This window comes from Alexandromys fortis, unplaced genomic scaffold, assembly GCF_014885135.2.
Source record: "Alexandromys fortis isolate MF-2015 unplaced genomic scaffold, M_Fortis_MF-2015_v1.1 scaffold_243, whole genome shotgun sequence".
Taxonomy (NCBI): Eukaryota; Metazoa; Chordata; class Mammalia; order Rodentia; family Cricetidae; genus Alexandromys; species Alexandromys fortis.
In genome coordinates, this window is record NW_026068121.1 from 370705 (window position 1) to 395709 (window position 25005).

At 52.6% G+C, this 25005-nt stretch overlaps 2 protein-coding genes across 7 annotated transcripts in view; one reads left to right on the forward strand and one right to left on the reverse strand.

Annotated features, from left to right (window-relative positions):
* The first annotated feature begins 3792 nt into the window (after window positions 1-3792).
* Window positions 3793-21838, forward strand: Hdgfl2 (HDGF like 2). Of its 6 annotated transcripts, none has more exons than XM_050125179.1 (16): window positions 3793-3977; window positions 6112-6188; window positions 6270-6408; window positions 15430-15633; window positions 17177-17290; window positions 17365-17436; window positions 18002-18167; window positions 18239-18314; window positions 18386-18677; window positions 18964-19067; window positions 19557-19630; window positions 19754-19824; window positions 20078-20179; window positions 20291-20501; window positions 20771-20897; window positions 21149-21838. In XM_050125179.1, exons 1-16 carry the CDS (start codon window positions 3906-3908, stop codon window positions 21252-21254), a joined length of 2007 nt encoding a protein of 668 aa, XP_049981136.1. In that variant the 5' UTR covers window positions 3793-3905; the 3' UTR covers window positions 21255-21838. The 6 variants fall into 6 exon arrangements, with proteins under 6 accessions (XP_049981136.1, XP_049981138.1, XP_049981140.1 ...); XM_050125181.1 differs by having other exon boundaries at window positions 21152-21838; XM_050125183.1 differs by having other exon boundaries at window positions 15430-15630; window positions 17365-17435; window positions 17974-18167.
* A 327-nt stretch (window positions 21839-22165) lies between these two features.
* Window positions 22166-25005, reverse strand: part of Plin4 (perilipin 4) — a 9681-nt gene continuing 6841 nt past the window's right edge. The window contains exons 7-10 of the mRNA XM_050125265.1: window positions 24261-24983; window positions 23990-24177; window positions 23224-23310; window positions 22166-23149 (exon numbers count right to left, since the gene is read on the reverse strand). Of these exons, the coding sequence (XP_049981222.1) occupies window positions 22826-23149; window positions 23224-23310; window positions 23990-24177; window positions 24261-24983 (1322 nt within the window). The 3' untranslated portion in view covers window positions 22166-22825. The remainder of the gene's footprint in view (window positions 23150-23223; window positions 23311-23989; window positions 24178-24260; window positions 24984-25005) is intronic.

Consider the following 25005-nt stretch of genomic DNA (forward strand, 5'->3'; position numbering starts at 1 on the left):
GAAGTCCCGCCCGCGCACGTGACAATCGCCTTGCACGCACCTAGCGCAAGGCGCCGCCTACCTGTCTGCCGACGCCGTTGCCAGGGCGACGGACCCGCCTCCCTCAGGACCCCGGCGTACTGCCAGAGAGCGCTAGAGAACATCGCAGCCACCGCGCGGCCTCCAAGTGCCCCTGTGAAAACTAGGCTGCAAGTGATGATTTCAAGGCCAGCCTGGACTGAAGAGAAAACAAGCCTGATGGGAGCACGGAATCTCTTTTGGGAGGAACAAGACAGAAAAAAAGGAGTTGACAGAGGGATTGGTACAAGGAAGGTCAGAGCTGGCCCTGGACTACTCTGCTGGGGAGGTAGGTACCTCAGCACTTGCCCAGCATATGTAAAAGCCTGAGTTTAATCTGCAACATTTCCAGTATTCAGTGGTGGGTACACTGAACAAAAAAGATGGATGCTCTGGGCATACTGACGGTCTGTGATTCTTAACAAAGGAAATGCTAATTGCTTCTAAAGCCTGGGGCCTGCAGGTCTCACTAGGTTAATTTCCTAGCTCCAGAACTTGCCCTGCAGAGGTAATAGAGGTGAATATTTTACTTAACTTGTGAACTTAAGATGGCATAAACAAAATATAGGTCTCAAAATACAGGTCTTTGCTTCCAGCAGAGGATCTCATGTAGCCTAGGCTGGCCTTGAAACTCTGATCCTCCTGCCTCTGCCTCCCAAGGGTTGAGGTGACGGTTTTGTGTCACCTTGACAGGATAAAAGTGTGTGTGTATGTGTGCAGTGTATGCACACATGTGGTATGTGAGGGTGTGCATGTATGTTATCTGTACAGAGACCAGAGGAGGACGATGGGCGACCTCACCCTTCCTTCAGCTTATTCCTGGGAGACAGGGTCTCTCACTGAACCTGGCGCTTGGCTGGCAAAAAGCCACAGCCATCCTCTGGTCGCTGTCTCACACAATCTGGGCAATCCTGAGCACTGGGATGTCAGGCAGAACTGACCCAGCTCTCTGTCAACTTTTTAGGTCCTGAGAGGTCCATGCAGCATAGACAGCCCACAGCTATTAGGCTGTTTTCCTTTGAGATTGTACATAGAACTGTTATGCCCAAATCCGTGGGTCCCCACAAAAGCCAACAAAGGAGACTGAGTCCCATATGTAAAAGCAAAGAGCCTTTATTTTAATCAAGGAGGTCGGGTAATCTCGGCCTGCCAGGCATTGTCTCAGGGTAAATGATTGAGACTCTAGACTCCATTTAAATTCATTGGTGACCAGAGTCCCAGGAGATAATGGTTGGAGAAACTCCCTTTCTGCCCAGACGTAGATTATCATGGCCGACCCTCACAAGAACCTAAATAAACAAAAACAGAAACAGCTTTTTTGTTTTATTTTTTGTTTTCCGAGATAGGGTTTCTCTGTGTAACAACTCCAGCTGTCCTGGAACTAACTTGTAGACCAGGCTGGCGTTGAACTCATACAGATCTGCCTCTCTCTGCCTCCCAAGTACTGGAATTAAAGGCGTGTGCCACCACTGTATGACAGAAACAGTTCTTTATGATGTGAGGATTCTGTCGTGGAGTTCCAGAAATCCCAAGGATCAAACAGTTCAGGATAGGGAAGTCACTAACACTCAAACTCCATGGGATTTTTGCGACAGCAGAGAGCTCGCATTAGGAAATATTCCTAACAGGGACATGTTACATTGCAGACCCTCTTTTACAGCTGGAGAGACTGAGACACTCAGCACAATGTGGTTTTTGTTCATTATGGTATTGCATAGTTCGTGGCATGACATATAGTAGGTGCTCAATTACTGCGTTGTAAATGAAATAAGCCCTGGGATGGGGTTCAACGGGTGGAGCACTCACCAAACATGCAGGACACCTGGGTTCCATCCCCAGCACCGCAAAAGCACTTGGAATAGAGTCAGAAGAGTCAGTTCAAGGTCAGCCTTAGCTAGATAGCTATTCAGAAACTAGCCTGGTCTAAATAAGATCCGATCAAAAAATAAAATCAATGGAGAGCTGGAGAAATGACTCAAAGGTTAAGGACACTGGCTGTTCTTCCAGAAGTCCTGAATTCAATTACCAGCAATCACATGATGGTTCACAACCATCAATAATGAGATCTGGAGCCCTCTTCTGACCTGTAAGCATACATGCAAGAAGAACACTGTACACATAATAAATAAATCTTAATAAAGAAATAAATAGACAATGAATAAAACTAAAATACAGTATGAAGAACTGGAGAGATGGCACAGTGCTTAAGAGCTGCTCTTCCAGAGGACCTGAGTTCAATTCCCACCACGCACACGGCACCTCACAACTGTCTGTGACTCCAATTCCAGGGGATCCAGCTCCCTCTTCTGGCCTCCTCAGGCACCAGACATGTAGGTGCATACATTCAAGCAGAACATCCATACACATAAAAGGATTTTTTTTTTAATTTAAAAAAGGTGGGTGGAGAGATGGCTCAGCGGTTAAGAGCACTGACTGCTCTTCCAGAGGACCCGGGTTCAATTCCCAGCACCCACATGGTAGCTCACAACTGTCTGAAGATCCAGTTCCAGGGGATCTGACACCTTCATACTAATGCACATAAAATAAATAAACCATAAGAAATTTTTTTTTAAAAAAGGTACAGTATAAAAGAAAATAGAAACCAGGCGGTGTTGGCCCAGGCCTTTAATCCCAGCACTCAGGAGGCAAGGGCAGGTGGATCCCTATGAGTTTGAGGTCAGCCTGGTCTATATAGCGAGTTCCAGGACAGGCTGCTGGCTCCTCACAGCTATCTTTGGACTTCTACACATGTTTTGCGGCATGTGTTTGCTTGCCCACACATATCACAGGTTTTTTTTAATCTAAGAAATAAAAATAAACTGGGCAGTGGTGGTACACGGTTTTAATCCCAGCACTTGGGAAGCAGAGGCAGGTGGATCTCTGTGAGTTCGAAACCAGCCTGGTTTACAAAGTGAGTTCCAGAACAAGGGCTGTTACACAGAGAAATTCTGTCCCAAAAAAAAAAAGTTACAAAGGTTCCAAGTATAAAGGTTCTATAAATATAAAATAGAAATATGTTGCGTATTATAAACAAAAAATAAACATACAATTTAAAAATAAAGCTAGCATCTGCCCGCCCTTTTGTCAGCCCCGCCCTCTCGCGCTCCGCCCCTTATCCCACCAACTATCGGCGGGAGTTTGCTGCGCACCTTTGAACCTGTTCTCTTGTCAGCCATTGGTCAAGCTGTAGCCAATGGACTTCACTCTGGAAGGACAATAATCCATCTTCTACGCTGACTGCATACATTTCATCTAGTGGCCTCCAATGGCCTGTCCAGTACGGCTGTGCACGTCCCGCCCTCCTAGGCCCCGCCCCATCGCTTCTGGATACTGGTTTCCGTCTTCCTTCAACCTCCAGCCCGCCCAGTGACCCGGAGGCCCCGCCCCCGCTCCCATCGAAGCCCCGCCCGCCTCCGCCTAATTCATATTATCCCCTAAGCCCCGCCCCACACGCTGAACGCGTCCCACCCTAAGCCCCGCCTCATCATTCCTCGCTAGGCTCCGCCCTGTAGCCCCTTAGGCCTCTGGTCCGACAGCCTCCACCCCGCCCACTGGTCCTTAGGCCACGCCCTTAGCTCCTGCTCCGTTATCCAATCCCGTTAGCTAACTCTGTTCCAACCCCTCCCTTTATTGGTCCCCGCGCTTCTCTGTGGGAATGAGGGACAGCATCGGCGGCCCGTGGCGGAGGAAGGGTGGGACTTCCGGCCACACTGAACCCAATAAGTAAGCGCCGGCCGGCGACCCGTGCGGACGCCTCCGCCCCTCAGGCGTCCGACTCCCGCCTCCGGTTTCGTCTTCCAGCCGCCGTGCCGTTGCTGCTTCCCGCGGCCTGGGCCTCCGCAGTCAGCATGCCGCACGCCTTCAAGCCCGGGGACTTGGTGTTCGCCAAGATGAAGGGCTACCCGCACTGGCCGGCCCGGGTGAGGCCGCGCGTGGACGGGCCCGACGGAGTTGGCCGCCCCGAGAAGAGGGGCGGCGGGCGCGCGCGGGGAGGCTGGAATGGAGGCGGAGGGGAGGCTGAGGAGGGGTTGGGACTGCGGGTTGAGGCGGATGCACTGTGGCTCTCTGGGAGCTGAGGACCGCCTTGGTCAGGAGCCACAGCGCCTGCTTTCTGGAGGGTCTTCGGGGCGGTCCCTCAGGGCTGGGGTATGGCAGTGTTTGGTCTGAGTGACCTGCGCCTCAGAGACGCACGGTCCCGCAGGCAACGTTTCGGCTGTGGCCGCTATCTTTGACCTCAGGAACCTGTTTCCCTAGTCTGGGGTCCAAGACCTGAGAGACCAATATACAAGGGTGTAAAAGTGCTTTTAGGGATCCCAAGATCGTGGAGCCTGCGGGGTGTAGTCGGGCTTCGTGGGGCCTGAAGGTGTAGCGAAGTCCAGGGGGTGCATGGGATTGGAATGGAAGGGTCAAATGATGGGAAGAGCCTGTCTCCCAGGAGTTGAAGAGGCTCCGTGTGGTGGTTGGGGAGCAAGGTGCAGCCCCAGAGGAGGGGACTTCATCTCCATTTAGGTCATGGTGAGGGGAATGGGGGCAGAGGTTAGAAGTCTTCTCTGGGGACCTGGAGCCAGGCCCTTCAAGGGATTTGGTGGAATGGCTCACCTGGGAACAGACAGCTTTAGGCTGGGGACAGGGGCTTTAGGGTTTCCTATTAGAGGAAGCTGGGGCCCTGGAGTGTAGGTTGTTTGGGGTTCACGGGTGATAGAATTCTGTCCCTGGCAAGGGAGGGCACATACACAGGGACCCAGCGGCTTCTGTTGCCCCCAGAACTTAGGGCAGGGACCACTCCAAGGCTGCAGTTGGCGTCCATGTGGCAGGACTGAAAGAATTTTGAGTTGTGTAAATGTCGGCTGGTGTTCCAGGCCCTGATGCACAAGTCCAGTTGCGTAAAGACAGAGTTTTGTTGCCTTCAGTTTTTAGTGCAGAAGCCAGTGTTGGCTGTGTCTGCATGGGGTGGGACTTCATGGCGGTGAAAGGCTGGACATCGGAGTTGCCATGGGGATGCCCCAAGATCAAGCTGAATGGAACCAGCTCAGTAGGTGGCCCCCTAATCAGAGGGCTGTTGTTGACTTTCTGAGGTGTGGGACCAGTGGGATAGGCACCCTAGCCAGCCTGGATGCTTGTGCATACGGTATCTTGCATCTAGCCACCAGGGACCAGAAAATGAACTAGTAGGACCAGAGAAGTGAGAGATGATACAGGATGCTGGCCAGGGAGGGAGGACCCAGCAGTCCCCCAGGTGTTAGTTAGATGGGTGGGTGGGTAAAGCATCACCCAGCCCTGGGAATCCCACTGTGTGGGGAGACTGGGGGAGGGGGCAAAACTTTGCAGTGGCCACTGCCCTCTCTAGCTTAGCTCTTTGCGAAGCTCTTGTGCCCTCCCCCTTCCCAGCCTTCTCCCGCACAGAGAGAACATTTCCAAGCACCTGATTGGAAGGGAAGGGGCTGCTAGCCTCCTGTGGGAAAGTGACTGGCAGCTGCCGGAGCCCATGGCTTGCATGAAGAGGGTGGGACTTCCGGGATGCTCTGGATCTGGCTGCTGCAGCCCCCCCCCCCCCCCCCCCCATCTTCAGCATCCCTGGAGCTGCCAGCTCCACATCTGGGGCGAGAGCAAACCTGACCTTTGTGCAGGCGTGTCGGTCGTGGGGGTGTGGAAGAAGCTGAGCCTATTCGCACCCCGTAGGGGTTCCAAGTGGCCATACTGGGCCTGGCTCAGGTTAAGTACCTGTATGGGATCTCAGCTTTCATCTTGGTGTAGAAAGAGAGGCTAGCAGTGGGTATGCACCTTTAATTCCAGTGCCCTCTACTTGGGAGGCAGAGACAAGTCCGAGGCCAGCTTGGTCTCCATAGTACCAGGACAGCAAGGGCTACGTAGTGAGACTGTCTCAAAAAAAAAAAAAAAAAAGCCAAATTAAGGGGCTAAGGAGCAGGCTTAGTGGACTTGATTTGGGCCCTCCAGACTTGCGTTTGGAAGGTGCTATATATCTCCAGAGTGTGCTTTTCCCTAAAGTAACTAGCCCTCACCTGGAGCCCCCTAACCACCCGCCTCTCACTACAGATCGATGACATCGCTGACGGTGCTGTGAAGCCCCCACCCAACAAGTACCCCATCTTTTTCTTTGGAACACACGAAACGTAAGTGTCTATTGCACAGACTGGCTTCTTTCCCAGAGTGCCCTGGCTCACCTGGAACTGGCCTGTGGTTCCTTCCTCCAGGGCCTTCCTGGGACCCAAGGACCTATTCCCCTATGACAAGTGCAAGGACAAGTACGGGAAGCCCAACAAGAGGAAAGGTTTTAATGAGGGACTCTGGGAGATCCAGAACAACCCCCACGCCAGCTACAGCGCACCACCGGTGAGTGCCTGATGCCAGTGGGCAGTGGAGTATTTGAGGGCTCCTGGAGGTGGGCTTCCTCAGAAGCTTCCGGGCTGCTTTCTCATACCCTGCAGCACTGTGGGTGCTGTGGATCGGGTCTTTCTTTGGGGTGGGTGTTCTCGGCTCTCCAGGGTGTGGATCAGCATCCTGGGTCTCTGCTTCCTCTACTTCAGGAGCTCCCAGGTCATTACCACAGGTGTGTCTAAATACTACCCAGTGTTCCCTGGGTGCAGACTCATGCTTGGTGGAGACCACCATCTTGGGATGAGCCTGGAATTCAGAGCAGAGTGTTACAGGTCTAATAGACACTTCTCTGATGTGGAGTGCTTCCTTTGGCTAGCACTCTCCTCTGTCCCCGGACTCCCTTTGTGGATTGAGTAAGGTAAGCCGTAGTTTGTGAATGTGAGAGCTCCTGGTCAGGGAGGAGAGGTAGCGCCAAGAGTCACAGAGACAGCATCTCCGGGCAGTCTGTCTGGAGAGCAGGACTCAGCAGCTGCTCACTGCCAACCTGATGACTGAGTTCCATCCCCACAAAGCGGGGAGGGGGGCTGGTTCCTGCTTGTTACCCTCTGGCCTCCTAAACAAATACAATTTCTCTAAAATTGAAACTTAGAAGTTAAAACCAATAGAAAGCCCCTGTGGAAGACTGGAGCGGGGGGGCCCATGTGGGCATTCTAGAGTAAGATGAGGGGAGAGGGTGTTGCGCTGCCTGGGGTCTGTCACACTGCTGTCTGTTACTGCTGCTTTGGGTTGTTGATGTTGTTTCTATGCACGTGTGTGCATATCTGAGGCCAGAGGTTGACATCAGTGTCTTCCTGATCACTCTCCACCTTACATATTGAGCCACAGCTTCTCATGAGTGCCTAGCTCACTCAGTTGGCTGAATAAGTTCCAGGGATCCCCTGATTGTGTCCTATGCACCTGGGCATACAATTGGGCTGCCTAACATCTCTGGGGATACCGAGAACCTGAATTCCAATGCTTTTGCTTGTACAGTAGGTGCTTTGCTGACTGAGCCATTGCCTCAGCCCCTGCTCTGGAGGTTTCCATGAGAAGTAGCTGGGTAGCGTCAGCTTGAGGAGGCTGGTTGTCTACTTGGGAGGTGGCCAAAGGGAGTGATCACTCAAGCCAAAACTCCTTGTTGGTGAAGAAGGACCACCTGGGTTTGCTGATAGCGTGCAAAGCAGGACTTGATAAGGGTCAATCCCAGCCTTGCATTTGTTGGTAGAAACCCATAGAGTCTGTTGTGGTTGGACCTTGAGATCTTGAGGTGCTCGGGTGCCCCTCCTTCTCTAACTGGCTCATGCTGGAGGGATTCTCCCCAAGGAGTACTGGACGTGGTTGTGTTGATACCTGGCAAGACCAGGATCACACACTAAGTTGGACCGAGTCCTGGCTTCAAGGAGTGCGTAGTCAAAATTGTGGGATTCCCACTGCAGGTGTCTCCTAAGAACTTCTGCCTTGACCAGCTTTGTCGAGGGGCTGGGGACATTTTCTCTTGTGTATGGAGAGTGGAGTCGCTCTTTGTGTGTCCCTCCTGGGCTGTACTTAGGCAGGGGATCTTGAAGTCGATCCTGTCATGATCTCTCCTGGCGCTGGTTAGAGCGTGCTCTAGTTACACATACTGAGCCCGTTGCCTGCTGGTGAATCATCACCGTATTTAATATTTATTGGACACCCATGACTTGCGGTCACCGTGCAGACAGATGCCAGTCCTCGAGGAAACGAAACTTGAACATGAAGTGCTAGGACCGTCCAGTTTTTCACATGCCCCCGAAGCAGAGTAGTTGGAACTCTGAGAACCCCTGGCTGCCCTGTGGTTCCGTGTCCCAGGTGTGCCCACAAGGAGGACATGAGTGTGGAATGTAGGTGCCTATAGGCCTGTCATCCCAGCATTCAGAGATGCTGAGGCAGAAGAATCAAAAGCTTAAGGTTCGTTTGAGTTACAGGGTGAGTACAGGGTTAGCCTGGGCTATACACAGTGATACCTTGAATTAAACAAAAAGAAAAGAAAGGAAGAGTTCTTGAGCCACTCTTGGAGTGGCCCTTCCAGACATTGTTGAGATACTTTTGGCATGACAGTGTGTATACAAGCCTTCAAACAGAAGCGTGATTTTGTTTTTGTTTTGTTTTGTTTTTGAACAGACTTTCTCTGTGTAGCCCTAGCTGCCCTGGAACTAGCTCTGTAGACCAGGCTGGCCTCAAACTCACAGAGATCTGCCTGTCTCTGCCTCCCAAGTGCTGGAATTAAAGGTGTGTGCTACCATCACCCGGCATGATTTTATGGGAAACTGATCTGTCTCTTTTCCCTAAATTAGACAGGAATTCAAACTTGACATTCAAAAAGAACACTGTTCTCTGAGGAGCTGTTCTGCCTCCTCACCTCCGGTTACTTTGTGTTGTTTTTTTTTTCCCAGATAGCCCTGCCGCAGTGCCTTCTTACTTCACAGAAAATCATACAAAGCTTTCTTTTCTCTTCTTAAGATGTCTTTATTTTTATTTTATGTGTATGGGTGTTTGCCTACAAGTATACAAGTGCACTGTGTGCCTGGTCCTTGAGGCGAAAAAAGGCTGCCAGATCCCTGGCACTGGAGTGAACAGACAGCTTATGGGTGCTAGAGGTTTCTTTTTTTTCCTTTCTTTTTTTTTTCTTTTTCCCTCACTTTTCTTTGACACATATTCCCCAATTTCTTCTGGTCAAAGTTCTTTGAGAACATTCCACCAGCTTAGTCAGTCAGAGAGTAGACAGACCTGACTCAGCCGTCGCTGTGATTAGCCCCGCAGATAGCATAGGTTTTAAACTGGCTGTTAAAGCTTCCAGTTACCTTGTCAGTCTCGACCACATTCATCTGGATACATGTGTGGTCCTTGGCACCGATGATGTGTTTGCTTGAGGAGCGTTTCCTTGGAATGTACAGGTCTACGAACTCACTAGCATTGTTCTGTATGTTGAGGTCTCAAGTGCCCATCCAAATCCAGTGAAAGCACAGAATGGAAGTGGCCCATCCCCTGGCAACAGTACTGGGTCAGATGCTGGGGACTGAACCCAGGCCTTCTGCAAGAGCCAGTGCTCATAACCATTTCTTAAGCCCCAGATTGCTTTCTTTCTTTTTTTAAGATTTATTCATTATGTATACAACATTCTGCCTCCATGTATGCCTGCATGCCAGAAGATGGCACCAGATCTTATTATAGATGGTTGTGAGCCACCATGTGGTTGCTGGAAATTGAACTCAGGACCTTTGGAAGAACAGCCAGTGCTCTTAACCTCTGAGCCATCTCCCCAGCCTCCAACTTTTGGGGTAGTTGTTTGTGTGATATATGCACGTATGGAAGCCAGGGCAAGAAGGTGGGGAATCATTCTATGTGACTCTCTGCTATATTGCTCTGAGACAGAGGCTTTCTACACTGGAGGCTGACAGTCTCGACTGGGTTGGCTGCTTGGTGAGCTGGGAGACACCTGTCTCAGCCACAGACCCTCACAGCTGTGGCTTCTTATGCGGACACAGGTCCTCATGGTTACTAAAGGAAAACCTTTTATCCATAGAGCCCTCTGTTTCAAACCATCTTGGGTTTTTTGTTGGTTTTTTTTTGGGGGGGGGGTTGTTGTTGAGATAAGATCTTACCATGTAGCCCAGCCTTACTTCAAACTCACTAAAGAGGATGGCCTTGAACTCCTGATTCTCCTGCCTCCACCTCCTAAGGGCTGAAATGACAGGCGTGTGTCACCATCTTACCCTCAACATTAATCTTGGTCTCTCCCCTCTTCTGGCCAGGGTGCCAGATGGTAGCAGCACACTTAGGACCACAATGCCGTTCAGCCCTGCTGTGGTCCTCAAGTGGGGAGACCTTTGTTTTATGCTTGATACCCAGACAGTTTGCTTGGGCACCAAGAGGGGTCCAGCTGGGTTCTGAGGCCACTCAGACTTAAACAAAACTATTCAACCACAGCGCATCTTTTCCTTTTAGAATTTTTTTGTTGTTTTTGTTTGGTTGGTTGGTTGGTTTTGTTTTTTTCCGAGACAAGGTTTCTCAGTAGCTTTGGTGCCTGTCCTGGAACTAGCTCTTGTAGACTAAGCTGGCCTTGAACTCACAGAGATCTGCATAGTGTTGGGGTTAAAGGCCTGCACCACCACTGCCTGGCTTCCTTTTAGTTTTTAGTTATGCTCATGTATGCCTCGTGGCACTTTTGAAGGTCAGAAACAACTTGTGATAGTTTATGTTCTCCTTCCACGTAAGGGTTCTGGTGATCAAACTCGGGTTGCCAGGCTTGGCAGCAAGCACCTTTATCCACTGAGCCCTTTGACTGGCCCTGACACAGTTTTTCAGGTGGGGCAGATGACTCTCTGGTAGAGTAGACTTTGTATATCAGAAAGGCCCAAGCAGCACCCTGGCCTGAGTTTGTGCCTGTCCTACATCAACCTTGCAAGTACAAGATTACAGGTATGGGACTCATTGTCATTCATGGCTGTGAGCCATTTACCTTAAAGGGGTCCCACTGAGTTGGAGAGACAGCTCATTTGGTAAAGTAGTTGTCGTGAATCAAGAGGACCTGACTCCCAGGCAGGTGTAGGGCTTGTTTGGTCTCAGCACTGGGGAGACAAGCAGTGGGGGCTTTGAGCTCCCACCAGCTGACCTCACCACCTCAGTAAGTTCCAGCCCAGCGCACACAACCTTGCCTCAGAAAGCAAAGCAGCCAGCTCCTACGTAGCAACAGACAAGCTTGGCCCATTCTAGGCACACCTATTTTTCATCGTTCTTGTTTATGTTTTGGCTATGATTTATGTAAACACGCACACACATTGAGGTCAAAGGACAACTTGTAGTGGTTGGTTCTCTCTTTCTACCATGTGGGTCCTGACGATCAACTTCAGAGCATTAGACTTGGTGGCAGGCAGCTTTACACACTGAGCCCTATCACCAGCCCTGTAATATTTTTGTTTTGTTTTGTTTTGTTTTGTTTTGTTTTGTTTTGTTTTGCCATGTAACCCAGGCTGAATTCAATCAGGACTTCTGCTCAGCCTCTCTCGATGATGGGATGAGGAGTAGAAGCCCCAGACCTGGCTTGTCCAGGGCTCTCGAGCTAGTTAGCAACTCAGTGGGCTGGGTGCACAGTGCGGGCTCCTGATGCTAGGCATATTCCTTCCCTGTCAACCGGCACCTGTGCCCACAGGCTGCTGAAAAGGGAGCAGTTGATGTAGAGCCCCACTCCAGAGGCACTCAAGCCCTGGGTCTCTGTACCACACCTACATGCTGTTTGCCTCTCTGTCCTACCTGACCCCCAGGCAGTGAGGGCAGCACTCAGTGAACACTGGGCATAGCTACTGTCTTAGGGTTTCTTTTGCTGTGATGAGATACCATGACCAAAAGCAACTTAGAGACAGAAGGGTTTATTTGGCTTACACTTACATCACTGCTCCTCTTGAAAGAAGTCAAAACAGAAACCCAAACAGATCAGGAACCTGGAGGCAGGTGGATCTCTGTGACTTTGAGGGCAGCCTGGTCTACAGAGTGAGTTCCAGAACAGCTAGATCTGTTACACAGAGAAATCCTGTCTCAAAATACCAAAGCAAAATAAACTAGCTATCACACCATCCTCCAGGGCATGGACTGCCCTGCTGTGGTCACTTCTTAATTCATCCAGGCAAACACTGAACACCGTCTATTTTTATTTTTGAAATTTTGAAACAAGGTCTTATGTAGGCCAAGCTGGCCTGGAACTCATGATTCTGCTGCCAGTCTCTTGAGTACCAGGAAGACAGTTATGTGCCGTGATGCTCAGCTTTGAGGTGCAATGTTTTGGTGTCCTGTTGTTTTGGAGACAGGGTCTTGTGACACCTGCAGCCATTGTGCAAGTGTGAGGTGAGAAGACAGCCTCTGTGTCAGTCCTCTCTGCCTTACTTGAGGTAGGGGTTCTTCTGCAGTGACCAGGCTGTCTGCCAGCTCCCAGGGATTCTCCTGTCTTCATCACAGTAGGAAGGCCTTGATTACAGCTGCACACCACATCCAGCTTTCATGTGTGCTCTGGGGGTTTGAACTCCAGTCCTCACGCTTGTACAGGAAACGCTTTTCTCCCCCACCCATGGCACCTATCCATTGCCCAGGTTTCAAGGCCACAGTGGGCCTGGGCCGCAGGTCTCATACTCACCTTGAGTTGTACAACTGATGCACAGCCTCTCTATGCCCTTGTCTTGCAAGATCAGGACACCCTACACTCCTTGTCATCCATGAACCACAGGCTCTCCATGGTATGATACTGCCCTATCCTTCCATGAGAGTCACTCAGCATTGTCATTTTTGGGAATGAGAGGAAGGGAGAAGATAGAGTCAGTCCCATGCCCTCCATGGGGAAGATGTGTCTCGCAATCCACACAGGCCCTCATTTTCCCTCTCCATGTGTTTGGGTTAGGGTTCACCCTACTTGAGCATCACACAGTTCAAAATGGTTCAGGCAGGGCTGTGTCACAGCACTTTGGCTACATGTGAAGCTCTTTGGCCCTGGGAAGGTAAATGCTCTTTGCATGGAACAGCTCGATCAGGCCAGCACCTGGCTTTCCTTTGCTGGGCTCATTAGCCTGGGCTAGGTCTGTGCTGAGAACTCAACCTCTGCTCTCAGCTGGGGAAGACGGCTGGAGAGCCATTGCAACCCCCCACCCTCACCGCCTCTCCCTCCTTCCTTTGCTTTAACTCCTTTTGTGGCTGAAGGTGACTTTAGGCTGTTGATCTGCCTTTCTTTGCCTCCCACGTACTAAGTGATGAGTCTGACCTGTGTTTCCATGCTATGGTGTGAGTTTCCACATCTGAGCTCATGCTAAAGCACCTGGGAGACCTGAACTACTTTATCTCCCATTCTGGTCACCTGTCTCCAGCTGCAGCTCATTTCTGCTCTCATCTGTGTGTGCCCATCATGGCTCCTGGAGTCTTCTCCATAGCGTTTTCTCTCAGCCTCTGCAAGACTCCATCTGCCATCCCCTGTTCCTCAGGCCCACTGCAGTGCTACAACACTTATGAAGGTCAGGTGACAGACAACTTTTGGAATAGGTTCTCTCCTTCCACCATATGCATCCTGAGGCTCAAACCCAGGTCATAGCAAGTGCCTTTACCAGCTGAGTTTCTCCCTAACCCTAAACCCTAGATTCTTGGATGTATAAGCACTCTGGAAGCAAAGGCAGGTGGATCTCTCAGAGTTCAAGGCCAGCCTGGTATAGATAGTGAATTCCAAGACAGCCAGGCTACATAGTGAAACCCTGTCTCAAAAAAAAAAAAAAAAAAAAAAAAAAAAAAGGATGGTCAGGGTTGTCCATGAGGTCCAGGTCTGCAATCTCGCCCGAGGGTAGCAAGGGCACACCATTTAGCCACCCCTAAAGCATCAAGTAAACTTCCTCTTTAACAGGCTTTCACCACCATGTGACTGCAGTACCCTCCACTCTGCAGCGCTGTGGCACTTACCCTGCCCTTGGCACTTTGTTTTTCCACCCAGATTCACCCACTGTAGACAGAGACCCACACTGCAACACAGTCATCCTGGGTAGCCCAGGCTGACCTGGAACTACAATGTAATTGGGATTTTAGGCCTGCGATGTACACCAGTGGCTTGCTGGCCATACTCACTATCTCTGGCTGTACCACATCTTTCTCATTCCTTACTTGATGCAAATTTGAGTTTTTTCTAGACATGGTTCTAGAAAAATGAACAACTGCCCCCACCCCTACCCTTAGGCAGCAGTTATACAAAATGACAGTGATGGGCTCAAGTGGCTATGCCAGGGGAGGTCCAGTACTGTTACTACTTTTACCTGTTGTCTCCTCTTAGATTGAACTCCCTGAGGTCCAGACCAAGTCTGACTTCTGGCACATAGTAAGTGCCCCAAGTGTATATTGGATGAATGAGTGTGGGCTAAACACAACTGGGGCTCACACATTCTCCCTGTACCCTGAGACTTCTTGTGCCTCCTGACCAATGGTTTCAGAACCTCAGTAAATCCATGCACGAGCTGACCACAGCCTCATCCTCAATCTCTTTGCCATCGGTGCCTTCTGTCTGTACCCTGACATCACAGCCTCTTCCTTTTGCTAAGAGGACCCTCACTCCATCATGCCACTGTGAACTGCATCTTGCCCATCCTGCTCTATCTCTTGATATCACTGAGCGCCCAGTGCAAATCCTTCACTTCTTGGTACTCACAGCTACACAATGTTTCTGTCTTCCTAGTCACTGTTTAGGAGCCTTGTGTGGTCTGCTTGTCCCTAGGTCCTCGGCTCCTTGGTGGGACAGGAGACCAAGCTGCAATCATTGTTCTATACAGAGCCTGTGGTGTAGTTGGCCTGTGGCTGCTGCCTGAGCAGGCATTGTGAGGGTGACAAGTTCAGTAGTGCCCCCGAGGCTGGCTTTCTTCTCACGGTACTAGGGTAGCTTGAAAGAGAGCCAAACCAAGCCTGTTTGGGCAGGTCTCTCATCCCAGCGTAACGTCAGGGCCAGCCCAGGATGAACAGAGTATGTCCCAGGACACAGCCTGGGCTTCTTAGTCCCCTGTCAAACATGGAAAGTAAAAAGTGCCAGGGTTGTAGCTCAATGGGATAGTGCCTAGCATGCATGAAGACCTGTGTTGTGTCCCCAGCGGCACACACACACACACACACACACACACACAAAAACCTACAATTTGTATGATCTCTTGCTGTGGTTTACGCACTACCCTGACTTTATGTGATGGCTCTGTGTTACCTTCAACAGCCTTATGGGGTCAAAGCTGTGATCTCCCTTTCTCAGATGGAAACTGAGGCACAGAGCTAAAGCACTTACACTGCATCCTACCACCTGATTGTCATGTCCACCATAGATGTCTCCATCTTGGCTCTCCTGCCTCAGTTCCCCAACTCATGAGTGAGGTGGCCATACCCTGAACCTGGATTCCCTACATTAGATGCTGTCTACCTAGTTACCAGGGGGCTAGGAAGTCTACCTGGCCCCTTGATGAATGTCTGTCACCCCAATCACAGCCCATGAGCTCCTCTGACAGTGAAGCCCCCGAAGCTGATCTGGGTGGTGGCAGCGACGGCGACAAGGATGAAGAGGCCCGGGGAGTCATGACCGTGACAGCTGTGACCACCACAGCCACCAGTGACAGGATGGAGAGCGACTCTGGCTCTGAGAAGAGCAGTGACCACAGTGGCCTGAAGCGGAAGACACCAATCCTGAAGGTAGTGGGTGGCCACTTGGGGCCTGACCTCTTGTGACCCTTCATCTTCTCCTGCCCCTCACCGTAGCGTTTGTTTTTGTTTTGTTTTGTGGTAAGGTCTCCCTGTATAATAGCCCAGTTGGGCCTGAAACTTGTAATCCTTCTGCCTCAGTACTCATTTTTGACAAGAACTGAGATGAAATTCAGATTTCAGATACCTTGAAATTAATCCCCAGGGAGGCAGGATATGGCTCTCAGTAATGTTCTGGATCTCTGTGTGTGTGATATGTACACATTTCTGTCCCTGTGTCTAGAGAGAGCCCAGCGGTTGGCATCAGGTACCTTCCTCAGTTTCTCTCAGTCTTGTATTTTGAGACAGTCTCTCCCTGCACTGCTCATCATTTCCACTAGGCAGCCAGTGAGCCTGGGGACCTTGTCTCTGTCTCCCCAGGTCTGGATTACAGATGTGGGTTTGCTTTTTTGTTTTTCTTATTTTCTGCATATGGATCTTTTACCTGCATGTCTGTCTGCATACCTCATTTGTGTTTGATGCCTAAAACTAGAGATACTGTTGGATATCCTGGGACAGAGTTATAAATGTTTTGCTTCTTCGAGACAGGGTCTCACTATGTAGCTTTGGCTTCCCTGAAATTCACTATGTAGACTAGGCTGACCTTTAACTCAGAGATTCCCCTGCCTGCCCTGAGTGCTGAATTAGAGGTGGGCATTACCACTCCTAGCTTTGTGGTTACTGATGGCTGTGAGCAGCCTTGTGCATTCTGAGAACCAAGCCTGGGTCCTCTGGAGAGCAACTAGTGATCTTAAGTGCTGAGCCATCGCTCAAGCCACAGCCTCTTTTTTAAAGTCTATTTTTCATCATGTTTGTGATTTGTGCCTTGGCAGAGGGTGCACATGCATGTAGGTGCCTGTGGAGTCCAGCGGTATCTAATCCCCTAGGACTGGATTACAGATGGTTGTGAGCCTCCATGTGGGTGCTGGTCACCAAGCTTGGGGCCTCTGTGAGAGCAGCTGGTGCTCTAACCATGGAGCTCCTGCTCCAGCCAGAAATGGGGCATTTCTGTGTGGGTGCAAGGGATGGACTGAGGTCCTTGGGCTTGCACAGTAGGTGTTGTCGCTGCTGAACTGCCACCCCTGTTCTTTACATACTGTTTGTGTGTGTTGGCGTACTTCTCTCTGCCACAGTGAGCTGCACTACCTCCCCCACAGTTCTTACCGAGAGTCTGCCTCTCCACCACCGTGTGTGTGTGCATGTGATTTTCCTTTTGATACAGAACTTGTGTCTATCCAACCTCATCAGACACTCCTCACCAAGCCCCTGGAACCCACCGTTACACACACACACACAACACACACACTCCTCTCTCTGGTTCTGATAACTGAAGGGATAAGAAGCTCCTAGAAGTGGGACCTGCAATACTGCAATAAGTGTGTCTCTGTATGTGGCTCGCATCACCATCCCAGAATTCAGGAGCACCAAGGCACATAGGAGGGTCCCATCTGGAACCAGGACTGTCCAGCTGTTGACCCAGCCTGGCCCTGCCTTCCAGATGTCAGTCTCTAAACGAGCTCGGAAAGCCTCCAGTGACCTGGATCAGGCCAGCGTGTCCCCATCGGAAGAGGATTCTGAGAGCCCATCTGAGTCAGAGAAGACCAGCGACCAGGTGAGTGGACAATAGCCCCTAGGACAGCCTGGCATGCCAACCAGTACCCCTGACGTTTCTGTCTCTTCACCCAGGACTTTACCCCAGAGAAGAAGACAGTGGCCCGGGCACCACGGCGGGGTCCTCCAGGAGGACGCAAGAAGAAGGTAAGGGTGCTGTGCCTAGGTCCTGAGAAGTCACTAGCAGCCTGAGGGGCCATCTATGGCAGTGGCACCTGGGACCCAGGTATGCAGTGATGCCCCTGGGGCTTGCAGGTCATTGTTGCCCCTCTCAGGGGATCCTACTACCAGGATTGAAAAATCAGGTCCTGTATGCCAGAATGTTGTGGCATCAAAGGTCACATGTGCTATGTGCATGTGGGCGTGTGAGGACTTAGGTTCACAAGGTTGCTCGTGCATGTACAGGTGTGTTCATGTGTCTGTGGCCATGTGTGTGATGTGGACGTTACATGTTGTACTGTGGCATGCATGCTGTGGAAGGACAGCTGGACAGTAGGAGGCAGGGCTGGCCTATGCAGGTTTTCGGTGCACACCTGCAGTTGAAAGCCCCTGGGCTTGGCCCTGATCCTGTTCCCAGGAGCTATCCAGGGTGTCCAGGACCCATGTTCCTTCTGTGGGTGAGGCACAGAACTGTGTCCCTTGAGGACTGGAGCTGCCTCTGCCCCCTTACTCTCACCCTATGCGATTCCCCTCTGGCTCTGCCTGTCCCCAGAAGGTGCCTTCAGCCTCAGATTCAGACTCCAAAGCCGACTCAGATGGGACCAAGGAGGAGCCTGTGGCTGCAGCACGGCCATCCCCATCCTCCTCCTCGTCCTCTTCATCTTCCTCCTCCGACTCAGATGTATCTGTCAAAAAACCCTCTCGAGGCAGAAAGCCAGGTAAGGCCTGAGCCAGCCTCGATGCAGCCCTGTGAGGCCATGGAGAGAAAGTCACCCCTCATTTTTCACAGCCGAGAAGCCACCCCCCAAGCCTCGAGGACGGAGACCAAAGCCAGAACGGCCACCTTCCACGTCCAGCAGTGACAGGTGGGTATCTGCTGGCGATGTGGGGGCTACAGGGTATGCTGGGGTTCTTGCTGATGGACTTTCCATTCTAGTGACAGTGACAGTGGTGAGGTGGACCGCATCAGCGAGTGGAAGCGGCGAGATGAGGAACGGAGGCGCGAACTGGAGGCAAGGAGGCGACGGGAGCAGGAGGAGGAACTCCGGCGACTTCGCGAACAGGAAAGGGAGGAAAAGGAGCGTCGCAAGGAGCGGGCAGAGCATGGGGGCAGCAGTGGGGAAGAGCTGGAGGATGATGAGCCTATGAAGAAACGCAGCCGCAAGGCCCGGGGCCGGGCCACACCATCCTCCTCTGACTCAGAACCCGAGGGGGAGATTGGGAAAGAGGTATGTGGTACCCCCTCTTGACATGAGGCCCCAGGCACCGGCCCTGAACTCCACTCCTTTATTGAGCCCCTATTGTGTATTGGGGCTCATCCAGGGTCTTGTAGATATGTCAGTAACACAGAGCCCAGGGCCCTACCCATGGAAGATAGAGATAGCCATTTGAGTATAAGGCTTGCCTGTCAAATGGAACATTGGATTCCATACATCTATATAAGACCCACATGTGCTGGGTGGGGGTGGGACAGGCTGCTTCTGAAGCAGCAACCCTGTTTTCTGGTTGCTGTAGGGGAAGAAGTTGGCCAAGAAGTCCCAACTGCCAAGCTCAGAATCTGCAAGGAAGTCTGGGCAGAAGGAGAAGAGAGGGCGGCCAGATGAGAAGCCACGAGCCAGGTTAGCACCTGTCTTGAGCCCTGGACTTAGTCCCTCTCCCCTCAGCCTGGCTGTTGAGTTCAACCTTGAAGCCGCATTCATCCGAGGGTCCCAGCTCTTGGGTACACGTCTCCCCTGGGGCCATGTGTGGCCTGACAAGGACCTATAGAGGGTAGAGGCCAGCAGCCTTCAGGGCCCAGAACGTAAAGAGCCATCCAGCCAGTGTCCACAGCACCCAGGGGACACCATGCCCACCACAGTGGCTTTAACTCTGAGAGGTGTAGCGCCTCTCTGCTTTCTAAGTGTCCCAACTATTGCTGATCAGAACTACCCATGGGGATCAGCAGTGTGGCTTGGTGGCCACACAGCACAAGATGTGATATGCTCACTGGGCTTCTCATGGTTAGCCTGGTTCACAGAAGCAGAGAAGGGTCCCAGGCCCCTGGCCTCGCTGTCTGTCCTCACCTTGGGCCTCCCGAGGTGGCCTATCTGACGGGAGCCTCTCCATAGGCCTGTGAAGGTGGAGCGGACGCGGAAGCGCTCAGAGGGCCTCTCACTGGACAGGAAGGGGGAGAAGAAGAAAGGTGAGCACTAACGTGGTGCAGGATTCCATGGCTCTAGTGTGGGCCTGTGGTGGTGGGAGGTGCTGGGTCACCTTGTAGCCAGGGCCATGGCACCCTGTGCAAGCCAGCATCTCTCCTGCCCAGAACCTTCCGTAGAGGAGAGACTGCAGAAGCTGCACAGCGAGATCAAATTTGCACTGAAGGTCGACAACCCAGTAAGATGCCTGCTGCGCAGCCACAGAGTCACAGCCCCACGCTGTCCTGAGATGGGTGCTTTCCTTAGCCACCTCCTTTCAGGCTTCTTGAAAGTCTTGGGAAACTGAGGCAGGGTCCCCCAGATGGGGGAGTGGTTCATAGTGGCCCAGGAGACCCCACCCCCACTCCCATACCCTGCAATCTCCCCTGGGGACAGCAGGCAGCACCCTAGGAGACAGCCAGAGATGCCTCCCCACTCTTCCTGCTCTGCAGGATGTGAGGAGGTGCCTGAGTGCACTGGAAGAGCTGGGGACCCTGCAGGTGACCTCTCAGATCCTTCAGAAGAACACAGATGTAGTAGCCACACTGAAGAAGGTATGGCATGGGGCACCAGAACAGAGTACCTGGAAGGTTGTATTAGTGTCCAGTGGGAGGACTTAGGGGCACAGCCAGCAGCCCAGCTAAGATTGACCTCCTGGTGGCCAGATTCGCCGGTACAAAGCCAACAAGGATGTGATGGCGAAGGCAGCAGAGGTCTACACCCGGCTCAAGTCTCGGGTCCTGGGGCCAAAGGTTGAGGCTCTCCAGAAGGTGAACAAGGCTGGAGCCGAGAAGGAACGGGCTGACGGCGAGAAGGTGGAGGAGCAGCCTGGGGAGCAGGCTCCCAGAGAGCTGGTGGAGGATGAGCCCAATGCTGGTGAGGGCTGCCTGCACCTGGCCAGAGGGATAGGCAGGAACTGTGCCATGTTCGTCCCCCAGTAAGCTTACTAGACCCAACCATATTCTGCGATAGTTGGCATAAGGTTTGCCAGCTCTACTGGGTGCCAACAGTTGGATGTTGGCAGTGCTCTTTAGGCCACACACCTACTACATGTACCTGCACTGCTTGTAACCCTGACTGCAACTGGGCAAGGAGGGTCCTCGTGAGAGGCAAGCAGTGTGCTCATGACGACCCTGTTACCCTAGATCTCTCAGTGCCTGTGAACGGGGAGGCCACATCCCAGAAAGGGGAAAGCACAGAAGACAGAGCACAGGAAGACGGGCAGGACTCAGAGGATGGCCCTCGGGGTGGCTCCTCAGAAGAGCTGCATGAGTGAGTGTCCCTGGGGCATAAGGCACATTCCCTCTCCCCACCCCTGCCATATGCTGGGCTGGCCAACACACTGATTGTGGTCCACATCACGCCACCCCAGGCTTCCAGCCACTGGACTGAGCTACAGTTGGCCACACCAGGCACTTGTGCCAACAGCAAGGGCAGTACCCTTCTTTGGCTGCCCACTCATCCAGTGGCTCTGTGGTAACACCAGGTAACTGCATCCTGATCAACCTTTACTGTGCCCCCAGCAGCCCACGGGAGAGCTCTGACCCCGTCAGGCCTGGGAGTGAGCATCAGGAGCATGAGAGGGTGCAGCTGGCCTCCGAGTCTGCCGATGATGATGATGACAGCTGAGCTCCAGCTGCTGTGGCCATGGTGTCATGTCCGTCCCCAGCCTCCCAGGGAAGTGCTGCGCTGTTTGTATTTGTGGCCTGGGCCTTTCTGCCTAGTTCTGTGATTTCGACTGACATGAAATGGTTATAAAGGGTTTTGTAATGAAAAAGAAACAGTTTTTATTGGCTTGGTGTCCTGATATAAAATGTAGCTGGGCTAAGGCCAGAGCACTATGCCTGACACAGGGCTGAGGTACCAGCCACCGTGAGCAGCATGGGGAGCCAGGCCTGGTACAGGGCAGGGTTCACACTTAGAGGGCAGCAGAGCTCTTCCTACATTGAGTAGCCTGTTCCACCATCATGAGAGTAACAGACACTAAGGACAGGCCAACAGAAGACTGTGCCCTGACTCAACCACCATTCCATTCCCCAGCTATGCAGGGACCCCAGCATAGTGCCTCTGGGGCAGCTCAGCATTTGGGCTGGAGTATTGGAGTCCACACCATCCCAGCGTGCTCTCGCTATGTGGTTTTTCTGCTTTGCTTATGTTCCCTGTGGGCTCAGGTAGGGTACATGCCTCTCGGTGTATCCACCTGCCTCCATGGCCACCATGGAGCATGATGTAGGGAGACTCATCTAGAGGCATAGCTGCAGGCCCTGGGCCCAGTCTAGTGTTGCATCCTGATGCTGAGAGAAAAAGGGAAAGGCTCAGGAAGGCTCCTGTCTTCTCTGTCACGGCCTCTCCGCCATGTCCTCTCCTAGGCCACAGCCCAACCTTAGAACTCAAGGACATTGTTACTTTCTAAGAGTGCACAAAAAAGGGAACAGGAAGATTGGGAGTTGCTAGCACTGCTGGGGTTCAGGTAGAGCTGGACTGTGGCCTTGGATGGCCGGTCCATAGGGGGATTGCCTTGTACCCCATCATCTTCTGTGTTTTTGTCTTGGATGCATAGGACGAGGGAGAAGGGCCATCACCTGCCTGTGTCTCCAGTCAGTACTTCAACCCTAGGCAGGCATATCCTCATGCAGACCACAGTTTCAGCAGTGACAGCCCTGTCAAGTGGTCCCTGTCTCTGTGCGGTGATACATGTGTGACCCTCCTTTCCCAATAGAGCCGGTCAGACTCAGGCCCGCAGCATGCTGGGATATAAGTGTGGCTTTGAGTGGCTCTATACCCCACTATGTATCAGAAGGGGCTGTGGGAGCTTGCCTTAGGGTGGCTGTGCATTCTAGTACATTCTAGTGCTGGGGAACAAGTTGCCTAATATGTTAACTAAGACCTCTGGATACACTGCTCAAGGTGGGACCTGGGGTTGAGTGGCACCACTCATAGCAGAGAGCTATGGGCCCCTGAAGGTAGGGTCAGAGCCCAGAGGCTGGAAGGCTTGTCAGTGAGGATAGCCGAAGGGCTTCCGCTTTGCTCTATCATCGGGACCTGTGTGCTGCTCTCTGAACAGACTTGGTGGCTAGTTTGGAAGAGGAGCTATCAGTTACTGGAAATAGCAAGAGCCATGACTGGTTTCAAATTGACTTTCCAAGGACCCTCTGCTCTCCCTTAATCCAGAACTTTGGGGTTGTGAAGCCCTCAGGTATCTATAGCTGGTCACCAGGCATCAAAGCAAATGGTCCTACCAGCCAGCTGAGTGGGGGGCTCTGCTGCAGCCTGTCCAGCAGCACCTCTAGACCCTGCCATGCCTGTACCACACCAGCACTGCTCTGGGCCAGCTGCTCTGCCTGCAGCTCGCCGCTGCTCTCAGAGGACACAAGACCATACAGTTTGCAGAGGCTGTGCCGTGCCAGCCCTGCCTGCTGCTGCACCTCTGGCAGGCCCTGCAGACTGGCTGCCAGGCCGCTGTAAGCTGCATGGAGCTGGCAGGCTAGTGTACATAGCCTGTCCTGAGCCCTGGAAGCACACACCTGCAGAGGAAGAACAAGGTAAGCAGGGGTGGGACATGTGCTGGGTGCTGGGGAGGGGCCCATGCCACACACACCTCATGGGTACCAGCAGCCTCCGCCTTGGAGCCCAAGCTCTGGTTCCCGCACAGCTGCCCACCTGGAGCCTCCATGGTCATGTCTGTCTGGAAAGAGAGCCACAGGAGAGGTGGTGGCTCTAGTGGAGGTAGGAACACTCAGTGCTATCCCTAGATCTTGAGTCTAAACCTCTTCATACATGGTGCAGCCAAAACACAAATTCCACCTGAGGGCATCTGGAAGGCCAGGTGCTGGTCCCTCTATGTCCACTCATCTCCTACCCCACTGTTCCTTTGCACGCCCACACAGGTTCCCTCTGTCCCCCGGGATCTACCTCCCGTGTATACCTCACCATGCCTGATCTGTCCCTCCCATGTTTCTAGTGTCCACTTAGGAGACGGGGGGGGGGGGGGGGGGGGGGGGGGGGGGTCACGGGGCAGGGAACCCGGTTTGCTTTTGGGGGGGAGGGGGGGGGGGGTGGTGGGGGGGGGGGGGGGGGGGGGGGGGGGGGGGGGGGTGGGGAAGATGACAGGAATGCCACCCAGCCCCCAGAATACCAGCCCTGTGTGTCCATAATGCCCAGCAGAAGCCTGGAGACAGGACTAGGGGTGAAGAACCCTTGCTGGGGCCCTGTCACCCTCACTACCCTCTCGCTGTCTTAGGTTCACAGCCACACACCCAGCTTACTAGATAAAGCTAGTGCATGCTGCAGCTCCCTCTGTATGCAGGTGGCTTGACCCGTGAACAGTTGGAGGTACACAGGGTGGGAAACGGAGATGCTCTTACCACCTGGAAGGCCTCCTGGAGTTGGGCCAGTGTAGCTCTGGCTTGGAACTGCTTGTGCTGTATATGGCTCAGGGCATGTTCAAAAGCCCGCTGGCGGAAGCTGGGGGCCAGGTCACCTAGGCGGACAAAGTAGCTTCCCTGGTCAGCAGAGAACACCCGGGGCCCTGACTCTGAGGCCGCCAGCTGGGCTGGAAGGAAGGCAGTGAGACTTAGTCTGAGAGGTCTAAGAGCTGGGGCTGGGGACCTGCGATGGTGACAGACAGGCACTAACCTTGTTCCTCAGCTGTCATGGGCTGGAAGATGTCCCCGAGCCCTTCCAACTCATCATGAAGTGTAGCAAAGCTTGTCGCAGCCAGCTGACCATACTCCTCCTCAGACTTGGTAGCTGCATGGACAGGTGAAGCCACACTAGACACAAGGCCTTTGGTGGCAGCTATGGGTTCTGTGACAAGCTCCAAGCCACAGGTGTCTGCAAGGCTGCTGATCTCAGAGCACGAGGATTCTGCAGAAGTCAGGGTAACATGTTCCACTCCATGGGTGGTGGCGTGAGAGCCAGAGAGTGAATGTGGGACTGTGTTGACACCTGTGTGGGTGGCGTTGATAGCCACATTATCTGCCTGAGTCCGCATGGCAGACCATGTGTCCTTGGGAGTGTGCAGGCCCTTCTGAAAGACACCTTTGGCCATGTTCATGGCCCCAGTGATCCCAGCACAGACAGTATCCTTTGTACCTGTGAGCATGCTCTTGCTCGTGTCCAGGCCTGTCTTCATTGTCTCAGTGGCCATATTCATGGTGCCTGAGAGGCCAGCCAACATTGTAGTCTTGGTACCTGTAAGGATTGCTTTAGAAGTGTCTATGCCCCCCTGGGCAGCCCCTTTGGCCACATTAATGGCCCCTGTGAGTCCTGTGGTCACCGTGTCCTTGGTGCCCATGACCACGGATTTGGTGGTGTCTAGACCAGTCTGCACTGTCCCTTTGGCCACGTTCACAGCCCCTGTGAGTCCTGTGGTCACCGT

Coding starts and splice junctions, on each gene's coding strand:
- Hdgfl2 (XM_050125183.1), top strand. CDS start 3,906: ATGCCGCACGCCTTCAAGCCCGGGGACTTGGTGTTCGCCAAGATGAAG. Junction 3,978..6,111: donor ACCCGCACTGGCCGGCCCGG/GTGAGGCCGCGC, acceptor CTCTCACTACAG/ATCGATGACATCGCTGACGG. Junction 6,189..6,269: donor TTCTTTGGAACACACGAAAC/GTAAGTGTCTAT, acceptor TCCTTCCTCCAG/GGCCTTCCTGGGACCCAAGG.